This window comes from Eutrigla gurnardus, assembly GCF_963514095.1.
Source record: "Eutrigla gurnardus genome assembly, chromosome: 4".
Lineage (NCBI taxonomy): Eukaryota > Metazoa > Chordata > Actinopteri > Perciformes > Triglidae > Eutrigla > Eutrigla gurnardus.
Window position 1 is genome coordinate 577,518 of NC_139918.1, and position 12,150 is coordinate 589,667.

Below are 12,150 nucleotides of genomic sequence, written 5' to 3' on the forward strand. Positions count from 1 at the left end.
ATTGTTAATGTGAAATTTAATCTAAAAAAAGTCGTCACTGGCAGCCATCTTGAAAAATGGCGGAATCCGCTATTTTAGTATGCACTGTAGAGTTGGGCGGTATCCAAATTTTGATACCGTCAAACCTTCTCCCTATTTTACCCCGGTATACGGGATTACCGTGACTAATTCAAAATTATACAGTCCTTTATATGTGTTTTGGAGTGTGGAAGAAACTCTTCAGGTCCAATTCTGTGGCTGGTTCAGATGAGGTTTAATCACTGACAGTGGAGAAAAGACAATGTCGCGCTGCCACACAGTCCATTCTAATGATGTGAGGTAAGGGACAACTTTATACAGAACCAAAGGGGCAGGTCTAAACAGTGGATTTACATAGATTCAATACGCGTCTCTCCCAGAGGAAGAGACGTCCTGAGACAACATAAAGGTGTGACTTCCCTCGGAACAGCTGGGTTCTTTCTACTGTGGAGAAAAATGTAAATACATAAGCTAATCACACATGTTTTAAATTACTACACACACATACACACCCACAGGCACAGGCGAGAGAGCAGCGGGGGTAGGGGCCAAACAATATACATAGGACACATTCCTTAGCGGAATCCGCACAGGGGGGGAGTATATGATATATGTGCATCTCGACAACATACATACACATACATAGAAGACAGCACCCGGAGGGATGGACCGTATGAGCCAGTGTGGGTGGAGATACCCAGCGCTCCAACCATGCTAAAATTACGCTCCGCCTGCATCTATAGAATGAGCCAATCAGACTCATGCGGAGTCTCAATGAAATAAGCTGCGCATTCTGTTGTAAGCGCCTTTTGAGTAAATTCAACCCTATGTTGAGTTCACTTTTAGGTCCGTGCACGTATAACTGCCGGAATATGTTTTCCTGATATTTGTGCTAATAAAGCGCTGTTATTGATACAACCCATAGACTCTCCTCCTATATTCAAGCTTACTGTTTTTTTCACAACACTACATAGTGTCACAACAGGGGCCATTCATGAAGGCCTTGATCAAGTATGTGAGATGAAGGTGTTTCGGAGACGGTCCAGGAAGGGGGACAGATCAAAGGGTCTTTTCATCAAGACGGCAAGGGTTAACACAATGGAAAACAGCTCAGCAGGACATTTGATGTTTAGAGAGAAAGGAACATTATACCAAAACCAAATAAGAATTGTAAGGTAACACAATTTCTTCTACAGGAGCCACCTGGTGGGTTAAACGCGCAACTGCATATGTAGTGTCCCTTCTCCGGCACCGTAGCCTACGTGACTCGGCAAAGAAAGAATCTTCTAAGCCGGAGGTGGGTGTATCAGAGCGATGTTGAAATGAATATATTCTGTTTAATGTTTTAGAATGATTTTTACGATGTCAGTAATGTGTATTTTGACTATGAACTATACAAGCATGTATTCTGAAAGTTACAGATATTTCTGTGCAGAAATGGTGATTTTATGCATATTTTGTGTTGAGCTAATGCTAACTAGTTAGCCACATAGCTTACTCGCTAGCTGGCTTCCGGTCTTGTCAAGCTAATGCTACTTTACTGCTGACTCACTAGCTGACTTCCGGTCTGCCGTAATTCTTATATCTATTATTTTAGATAGTCATTTTCTGCTCTCTGATACACAGACCTGAACAAATGCAGTTGGTTAACATCATTGATGACAGCATTGTGTGTTGCTGCTTTCAATACCAGGTGGGCTTTATTAATTGTGTGTTTTACATATTTCATGTTACCTTTCATGCATTAATGGCATTTCATTTTCATAGTCCTGTGTGGGGTTTAAATAACATGGGATTATATAGGATTTAAATGCTTTACTGTTACTGTTATTGAATGAATGTATATTTCATGCTTGTTTTGAATTTTTATTGATGATGTAAGAAAAATAGCTCTTGTTAACTCTTGCTGGAATTTATATATGAAGTCAATATTACACTACATTTATAAAACATGTTGTTTTATAAATGTAGTTTTAAAGGGGGGTGACTCGGGAAAGAAAGAATCTTCTAAGCCGGAGACCTGAACAATGCAGTTGGTTTACATCATTGATGACAGCATTGTGTGTTGCTGCTTTCTATACCAGATTAAAAGAGGATAACCAGAGTGAGAGCAAGACCTGTGTGGCCGTGACGTTCTTCTTGCACCACATACCAGACACAACCCGTCACACCCGACCCAAACCCAGCCCGACCCAAACCTGGCCCGAACCACTACCCTCGGGCTGGGTCGGACCGGGCCTTTAAACAAGCGTTTGTGTTTTTGTTTTTTTCTATCATTGCCTAGCCTTCTCCCCTAATTTGAGGAGAAGGCTAGGCATAAACATTAAATATTATTGGTTATATGTTTAGCAGAGTAGGTCTACGTAAGAAATGTGTACAAAGTTACACAAAGTAAAAAAAATAAAAAAGACGCTACACATAGTGTGCACGCATCATTCATAACGGTTCCGCTCTGTACAGCTAAATCAAAGAATAAAGGAGTTATGCTAAAGTGCAACATGGAACTTGGAGACATAAAGGATAAATTAAAAACAGGACAATTAACGTTGAGCAAGTCATCAGGAAAGTCCGAGATACGGGATCATTTTAAGTGATAGTGGGAGAAGGCGATAACATACGTGTCGGCTTTGTCCAGTCATATCCGAATCGCGGCACTAACGTAGCCTATACAATTATTTGTATATTTTTGTGACTGAGTAGTTGTGCAGCCGCTTCCCCCACTTCCCACGGATTTGCACATACAACAGCCTCATGCATGAAAAATAATTGTCGGGTTGAAATCGGGCTCGGGCTCTATTGTTCTTCAAATCTTTATACTTTTTATTCTTACTACTTCCGCTCTTTTTCTGCGCTTAACTACTCCTTCATACTTTGTGCTATTTCAACAATTCATACATCAAAACGTGCAGCTTCTTCAGGACAAGCGTGCTATGTCTTTTCTCTTTCATACTATTAATACTTTTTAAAATATTTAACTTTTTCTGCAATTTTTTCCCCCATAGGAATGCATTGAAAACCTCTTCTAACTTTTAAAATCTTCTTACTTCTTTGAACCTCTCAAACTTCAGCATGCTTTCTCCCACAGACTCCATTTAAACTTTAAAACGTAGACACAAGTCTTGTGTATTGGTGTGTCAATCCACGTTTCAATAGGTCATATAGTTTTTGATCAATCACTGTTCAATGACCATGATCGTTTTGGGAGAAATCATGAGTTTATAATGGGTGTGTATTGCGCCTGCTCGAGTGCGTGACATCATTGTTAAGAGTGTGAGGGCTCCTCGAAATACTTCAGATTTTTTTCCTTTCCAAACTCCTCCCGGCCACAATTTTCACTCTACAGACGTGATATTTTCCAATTTTGTAGACAAACTTGTCCTGTCTCTCACAATGTGCTCAAAAACTCTGTGACATTTACAGAATTTGAACTAGCAACCTATAAGCGCGGCCACATCGGTTGTTCTCCCCATCGACTTACAATACAAATCCAGAAGCAGATTTTCAAAGAAACCTGAAATGAGCAGCATTTCTAACTCGCCCTAGCGTCCACATTTCTGACACTAGGAAAAAATAAAAGTCATCAGTGTCTTCAGCAGAGTCTTGTGGCGCTAACGCTGCGAAAATCTTGGCGATAGGAGCTTTTGTTCGGAACCTCCGCGAAGCCGAGAAATGGAGAGATAGACAGGCTTGAAGGCAGTCATAAGTCATACACACGCGCCGAGGGCCGTTGCTATGGTGACGGCACTCTGTGGCTTTGATCTTGAGAATTGACAGCAGATGTGCTCTGATTGGCAGACAGGAGCAGTGGACAGGAGCAGTCAGTGGGATTTGTAGTTTTTTTTGTCAAACATCTTCCGCTCAGGCATACTTTCACCTAGAAACTCCATTTCAATTTTAAAATGTCTCACTGTCTGTCTGTCTGTCTGTCTGTCTGTCTGTCCCTCTCTCTCTGTCTGTCTGTCTGTCTATCAGTCTATTTCTTTCTTTCTTTCTTTCTTTCTTTCTTTCTTTCTTTCTTTCTTTCTATCCCCCCACACACACATGATAAATCAGACTGACAGGATGCAACGTTTAACATGTTTGTCAAGTCACTCACTCTGTCTCTGTCTGTGTCTCACTCTCTCAAACCATTTCTCCACTGTCTTAAACTATTCATACACCTCTATTTAACACCATTAAACCTGCTCCTTATGTTATAATTTAGTTCCTCAGCTTTTGCTTAGTTTTGAGGCTTCAACACTGATCTGTTGTTCCTTTTTAATATGTGTCTACTGTCTTCCTGTCTAATTGTCTTCCTACCTTTTCCTCTCAGCCATCAGGACGTTGCTTTCCTATTAGCCATCACTGTCTGTTCACTTACTTTATCATTCATCTTTGCGCTGTTTGGTACAAGAGTTGCTGATTTATTAACTCAGTCAAATCCTTCTCCTGTTGAGGGTTCAAGTTATTTTGTGGGCAATCCTATCATCTTTTTACGAGCACTTTCATCGCTCCCTCGGCAGCGTGGACTGTCGTGTTAGCATGTCTAGCGCGAATGCTAATGTCATGGTCATGATTTGGGGAACACAAGGCAACGCCCCTTTGTTGTCAATGTTGTATGCCCAACTGATTGGAGTGTAACAGGTGTGGACAATTGCGATGCCAATTAATACTCACAGGCTGCTTAAAAAAGAAGGAACTGAAACAGTGCCGGTTGGTTGTTCCCGTGGACTCTGTCTGTCGCGCCTGTTAGTTGTTGGTTTCACTTAACTGTCTGTGGTGTGCGCGATTGTGTGGATTTGTTGTGCTGTCTTGCGGAAGTCTGCTAGTGTGCCCGTTCTCGTATCAAGCTCGGTGGCCGCCGTGATTTTCCGCCTGCTGTCCGGCTGTGATCCGTCTTCTCACCGGCTGATTCTCCGCCTGCCCTCCTGCTGTGATCCGTCTTCTCACCGGCTGATTCTCCGCCTGCCCTCCTGCTGTGATCCGTTTTCCCATCCGTTGACTCTCCGTCCTCTCGCCTGCTGGAATCGTTGCCGCCGCCGGTGTGGTGACTGGAGCCTTGCCGTGTTCGTCCTGCGCCTGTGGCTGTGTGGAAGTGCTGTGCAACCGGACTGGGAGTTGGATAAGTCGGCTCCCAGTTTGATGGTGAGTGACGCTGTTGGTCCGGCTATGCGGCCTCGCTTCCTCTAAGATTTACGTCTACATAATCGAGCTCCAGACTGTCTATTAACTATATTTATATATGTATGAGTTGCAGTGATGCTCTTTTAGCGTTGCATGCCCGTGTGTTTTGTTTGCTGTGCTCATTGCTGTGTGTTCTGTTTTTTTATTATTATTGTGGAGATACTGGTGGCTCTCTCTCTCTGTTGTGTGAGTGATTGCGTTGGTGTGTGCGGGTGATTGGCAGGTCGCCGGCTGCGTTGAAGTCACTGCTGGGCGCGAGACGGACTTGTGTTAGGGGGACCCCTTGTGGACTGGGGACTATCGCAACCGCAGGGGCCAGCTTTTAAGTTGGATGTGTGGAATGGTGTACACCTTGTTTTTATTCAACTGCACATTGTAATAAATATATATATTTTATATACTCAAGCTGTCTTTTGGGTAAATCTGTTGTGTTGCTCCCACCAAACCAAAGGACTTGCAAACAAAAGGAAAGTTGTTCCAATATTCTAAGAGTCCCAGCTCTCTAATTGGGTGGCGTTGTCAGGCTATATACGCGCCGTTTCACACTAACACTAGCTGAACAAGACTCCACCAATGGCTCCCACTGCAGAGTTCACGGACCTAAAGACTGAACTCCACTCCATAGAACGCCTCATTGATGAGCTCCTCCAGCGGCAGTCCATGCTGTGTTTCCGGCTGGCAACGCTCGAGGCTCCGGACACCCTGCGGTCCTCCAACCCGGCAGCGGAGGCGGCAGCGGCGGGTCCGGCTCCTGACGACGTCCCCGGTGCAACCTCCACTCCATCCTGGGCCTGTGTCACTAAAGGCCAAAAGAAGATCTCTCTGCCCCTCTACGACCCATTTGGCCCCAGCGTCAGTGATGTCACTCTGGCAAACTTTTTCTCCCCGCTGGCTAATCTTCACCCTGAGCCAGTCCCCCCTTCAGCAAGCAGCGCGACCCGAACCCGGAAGCGCTCTTTGCCCTTCAGTGTCTCCTCACTCTCGGACTCAGCATCCCCTCCGCTGGCATCTCCGTGCGTCAAACGTCCCCGTCTCTCGCTCCTGCGGCCCATACGGCGTTCTCCTGCGATGCCTGCTGAAGCGTCCTCCTCTCCGCCGCAAACTGCGGTCGAGTGCCCCGCTACCTCATCCAGACCACCTGTTGCCACCACACAATCCGTGTCCAAGGTAGTCACCGGCCACGCCCCCTTGTGCTCCCCTGATTCATCAAGGTCTCTCAAGCTTCTTAACCCAAAACTAGCTGTTAACAATGACAACCTGGGAACAGAAAAACCAGAACTCTTAATAATTGGTGACTCAATCATTAGATTTGTCCAACTCCCTGGTGCTATCACCCACTGTCTCTCAGGTGGCAAGACAGCTGATTTTATTGAGCTTATCCCTGTGCTTCTCGACCTCCATCCTTCCATCAACACTGTGATAGCTCACACTGGCACAAACGATGTCATGTCTAGGCAATCATCAAAACTACATGCTGAGCTAGAGTCCCTGTCCTTCACAATTGAGAGCCTGGGGAGGCGGTGTGTCCTGTCTGGGCCCACTCCCACCCTGCACGGCAGCACGGAACGCTTCAGCCGTCTCTTCAACCTGCACCTGTGGATGCAGAATTTCTCTTCTGCAACTGGCCTGGGGTTTATCAGCCACTTTGACTCTTTCTGGTCCAGGCATGATTTATTTAAATCTGATGGGCTGCATCCTAACAGGAAGGGATCAAGGAGGCTGATCAAAAATGATATTGATTTTGTTGCCTTCTGCTCTAATTGACATCCTTCCCAGCAGGTCCCCATCCAGCTCTCTTGCCCAGCCTCATTTTGCTCCGCTCTGGACCATGCGGGCCCTGCTGGTGCTAGTATTAGTGCTTGTTCCAGCTCTACTGCCAGCTCCAGTTTTAACTCTGCAAACAGCTTCTCTATCCCTGTTAGAATTTCTGAGAGGCAGTGTGTTAGTTCTAAAGTACGCTCTCCCCACAGGTCCAGCCTTGTTGCAGTTAATATTACCTCTCCAACCTCCGTCACAAACTCAGCCTACTTCTGCTTACTTAATGTCAGATCTCTCTCCAACAAGTCTTTTATCTGTCAGGATTTTATTTCTACACACAATACTGATTTCTTTCTCATTACTGAGTCATGGATAAATCCTGATGACTGTGCCCCCCTCATTGAATCTTCTCCTCCTGACTACTCATTTTTCCACCAGCCTAGAGTGACAGGCAGAGGAGGGGGGCTCGCTGTTATCCATAGAAGTGCATTCAACTGCTCCCCCATCTCGCTGGGCGCCTTCTCCAGCTTTGAGTGTCTCAGTTTCTTTTTAAAAAATGAACTCCCAATTGTATGTGTCTTAATCTACAGGCCCCCCAAATCCACTGCTGGTTTTTTACAGGAATTTTCGGATCTGTTATCTCTCATTATGTCACAACACGACAGAGTTCTGATTTTAGGGGATTTTAATATCCACGTCTGCTGTCCATCTGCCTCCTCGTTCACCTCTGATTTTATTACTCTTATAAACTCTTTTAATTTGACTCAATCTGTAAAGCAACCAAGCCATGTTAAAGGTCACACCCTGGATCTTGTCCTCTCCCACGGGTTTTGTCTGGATGGTGTTTCTCTGACTGACTTTGTGGCCTCTGATCACAATGCAGTTATTTTCCAGATCCCCCACCTCTCTCCAGTCCCTAAACCCACCTCATATATCCGCTCTTGTCCTCTTAGCTCACTCTCTGCTCCAACCTTCTGCCATGCCTTTACTTCAATGCGTGGCAACCATCTACAACCCCCTCTCTCTGTAGATAAACTGGTCAGTGATTTCAACAACTCCTGCACTACTATTATAGATTCCATTGCACCCGTAAGAAATAAAAAGAAGACTACCTCTTCATGCCCATGGTTGAGTGAAGATCTCAAGCGTTTAAAGAGACAGTGCAGGAAGGCAGAGCGGAAATGGAAACAGGACAAGCACAGTGGCTCCCTCATCTCCCTTAAAGGTCTCATGTCCTCATATCAGCGTGCTGTCAAAGTGGCTAGGAACTCGTATTTTGCAAATTTGATTGCCAGTCAGGGCCATAATCCCAGGGTACTTTTTAAAACCATTCACTCTGTGACCCAACCTGCACCCAGCCAATTTCCTGATCTCTCCCCAGAGAAATGTGAGGAATTTCTTCATCATTTTGTAAATAAGGTTGTACAGATCCGTCAGCAGTTTGACACCACTCTTAGAGAAACTGACACAACCTCTTACCTCCACTCTCCTTTAACCAATTTTAATGAAATCTCCTTGTCCTCTCTGGAGCGCATAGTTACTGCATCGAGATCTTCCACCTGGCTCTCAGACTGTTTGCCCACCTGGTTTTTAAAATATGTGTTTCAGACGGTTGCTCCCAATGTCTTAGCCATTGTTAACCTATCTCTGTCAACTGGCATTTTTTCATCCTGTTTTAAACATGCCCTGGTCTATCCACTTTTAAAAAGGCCCACTTTGGATGCCTCAGTTTTAAACAATTTTAGACCGATCTCCAAGTTGCCATTTTTATCAAAGGTTTTAGAAAAAGTTGTCTCTACACAGCTGCTCGCCTTTTTAGATAATAATGACTTGTTTGAAAAGTTCCAATCAGGCTTTCGCTCACGGCACAGTACTGAAACTGCTCTTATTAAGGTCACAAATGACCTGTTGCTTGAAGCTGATTCAGGGCTCTGTTCAGTCTTAATTTTACTTGACCTCAGCTCTGCCTTTGATACGGTGGACCGTGATATTTTAATAAACCGTCTGGAACATTTTATCGGCATCAGTGGTGTGGCGCTTGACTGGTTCAAGTCTTATTTATCAACAGGTCCTTCTCTGTGACTCTTGGTGATGTCTGTTCCTCGCATGCTCCCCTGTTTTGTGGGGTCCCCCAGGGGTCAATTCTGGGGCCCTTGCTTTTTTCTATTTACATGCTACCCCTGGGGAGAATCATTCAAAGGCACAACATAAGCTTTCATTTATATGCGGATGACACCCAGTTATATGTTCCACTAAAACCTGGCTCTTCAGATGTTTCCCACATTCTCTCATGCCTAACAGACGTAAAGACATGGATGTCAAACAACTTTCTCCAGCTAAATTAATCAAAAACAGAAGTAATCCTTTTCACTCCATCCAGCTCTAGCACCTCCATTCCCGACAGTCTCCCCTCTACTCTCTGTATCCAGAATGAGGCTCGCAACCTTGGTGTCATTTTTGACTCACAGCTATCATTTGACTCACAAGTAACCAAGGTAGTACAATCCTGTTTCGGGCAGCTAAGACAGCTAATGAGGATCCGCTCCTTCCTCTGTCCCGCTGACCTGGAGAAGGTTGTCCATGCTTTTATATCATCTAGACTTGATTACTGCAACGCTCTGTATGCTGGGATCAGTAAAGGAAACATCCGTAGACTGCAACTTATTCAGAATGCAGCTGCCAGGCTTTTAACAGGTAGTAAGAGAAGTGACCACATAACTTCAACCCTTGCCACTCTCCATTGGCTGCCCGTGAGTTTTATAATTGATTTTAAGATTTTACTAATTGTTTTTAAAGCCCTGAATGGTCAGGCCCCTGCCTACATCCGTGATTTGCTTTTACCATACGAGCCTGACCGCTGCCTGAGATCCGCCGGTGCTGCCCTGCTTACGGTTCCAAGGTCCCGTCTTGTCACCAAAGGTGACCGGGCCTTTGCTGTCCATGCTCCACAGCTGTGGAACACCCTGCCCGGCGATCTCAGGCAGGCGAGCTCAGTGGCTTCTTTTAAATCTCTTCTTAAAACTCACTTTTATCGATTAGCCTTCTCTTAATTTTGTTTTATCATTATTGTATGATTACTTTGTTGTGGGTGGGTGATTTTATCATTTTAAGTCCAATTTTATTTATTAGGTGGTTTTATTATGTTGTTGCCAGGAAATTGCATTTGACCTGTTTTATTTCTGTTGTTATTGTACAGCACCTTGTAACTTGTTTTTGAAAGGTGCTATATAAATAAAGTTTATTATTATTATTACCTTATCAATTAAATTTCAATTTAACAAGCTTTATTGGCATGACTGTCAGTACAATATTGCCAAAGCGTGAAATAATTAAAAAAAATGAAATAATAACACATAAAACATAAATAAATAAACAGATATATAATAATAATGATCTTATCTCTTTGTCTATCTGTCCCCTCTCTCTTTCTTTCCCTTTCCCTCTCTTCTCTCTCTTTCTCTGTCTCCTCTCTATCTGTCTCTGTCTCTCTGTCCTCTCTGTCTGTTTCTCTCTCTCTCTCTCTCTCTCTCGTCTCCTTCCCTTCTGTGCGTGTGCTCCCCGCTGTGTGTGTGTTTGAGGAAGGTCAGCAATTTGAACACATTAACGCGATTTAGCCTTTAGCGCATTTGTTTATTACCGTCACTATGCGACCTGTCATGTGCCCGTGTGTGTGTGTGTGTGTGTGTGTGTAAGTGCGTGTATGTGCGCCAGAGAGAGAGACAGGCGGGCTGCCACCGGCTCGTTTATTAATTGGAAACGCTGGATGCGCCGGCTCCCGTCGTTCACTTCAAAGAGCGACCGACACTCCGTCACAACCAATCACGACGTGCCACGTCATTGCGGCGCGGACCGGGCGGGACACATCGGCTACGTTGACCGGGCATTTTCTTTTCAACGGAGGCTAGCGTTTGAGGTAAGAGGCGGTTGTGTTCTTTACATTTCTTAAACTAGCATTGTTTAAGTGTTTATTTTTACCATTTAATTTAATAAATTAGGCAATTTACATGAACTTTAGAAATTCAGGTTTGATTCCAACCTATTTTTTTATTGTATGAACATAGCCTAACCTTTTCCCCATCCCATGACCATGGACAGCAGATGGACAGAAGAAAACGGAAGAAAGAAGGAACAGAAGAACGAGTCGAACCTGAAAGTAAGAAAATGGTTTTGACATGTAATGCCTTAAACTTGTAGGTTAGCTAATAGACGTAGGTCGGCGGACATCAAAGAGTAACGTTACCGCGGGATTAGGTGCCGACAGGGAGCAGGTCGCACAGTCGTAGCCTTTGATGTCAAATAATCTAGTTTAATCAAGTTGAAAAATTATACCACCGCAGTGAAATTAGTTTTAAATTGGATATTCGACAGACATTCGCACCGGGTGAACCTTCTCTTCGTTCCAAGCAAGCACACAGTAAACACACGGAGAGGACGGCTACAGCGTGTACAGACAGATACTGTGTTTAGAGCTATTAAGCTAAAATGCTGATATTTACCTAAAAATTCACAAGAAATATTAAGGGTAGAGATTTAAGAAATCAGTGTGGGATGATAGTACTACCCTGGCTGCATGAGATATCCCTCTTGTTTTTACATTTTAAGTCTCTAAATATGTTTTATTAATTTGTATTGCTAAATATCAGCATCTTAGCTCAATAGCTCTAAACACAGTATCTCTCTGTACACGCTGTAGCCGTCTTTTCCGTGTGTTTACTGTAAGCCTGCAATAAGAACAAACTTCACTAAGGTGCTGTTGTGGAAGGGACAATGTTTTATATCCAGCCTGCTGAGGAGAAGTGTGTGTAATGACCTAGCAGACACATTTTTCTTGACATTGATAAGGTTGATAACTGCGTAAAAAAAACAGATATACATCTAAGACACGTGATTATAAGAATGCAAAATATTTGTTTAGCTAACTTATTTTTAATTAAAATAGATTTTTTGTCGGTGGTTCAATTTACCTTAAAAGGATAGTTCACCCAAAATTCAAATTGCACTCATTATCTACTCACCCTCATGTCGACTAAGGGCTGGGAGAAGTTTCAGAGTCCTCCGTGGCTTCTCTGAGTTACAGGGGGTCTCGGGGTAGCAGTGCATCTCCATATAACGGTCTATCTGTCTGTCTGTCTGTCTGTCTGTCTGTCTGTCTGTGTCTCTCTTTTTCACTCTGTCCTCTCTCTCTTGCTCTCTCTGTCTTCCTCACTCTCT

At 44.0% G+C, this 12,150-nt stretch overlaps 1 protein-coding gene across 1 annotated transcript in view; it reads left to right on the plus strand.

Moving 5' to 3' along the window:
* LOC311011978 (palmdelphin-like) overlaps positions 1 to 6,260 on the plus strand; it is a gene marked incomplete at its 3' end in the record, with an annotated part of 39,090 nt that extends 32,830 nt beyond the window's left edge. Inside the window, exons 9-12 of the mRNA XM_084007233.1 lie at positions 2,174 to 2,244; positions 4,848 to 5,142; positions 5,737 to 6,033; positions 6,150 to 6,260. Of these exons, the coding sequence (XP_083863359.1) occupies positions 2,174 to 2,244; positions 4,848 to 5,142; positions 5,737 to 6,033; positions 6,150 to 6,260 (774 nt within the window). The remainder of the gene's footprint in view (positions 1 to 2,173; positions 2,245 to 4,847; positions 5,143 to 5,736; positions 6,034 to 6,149) is intronic.
* Between the last annotated feature and the right edge of the window lie 5,890 nt (positions 6,261 to 12,150).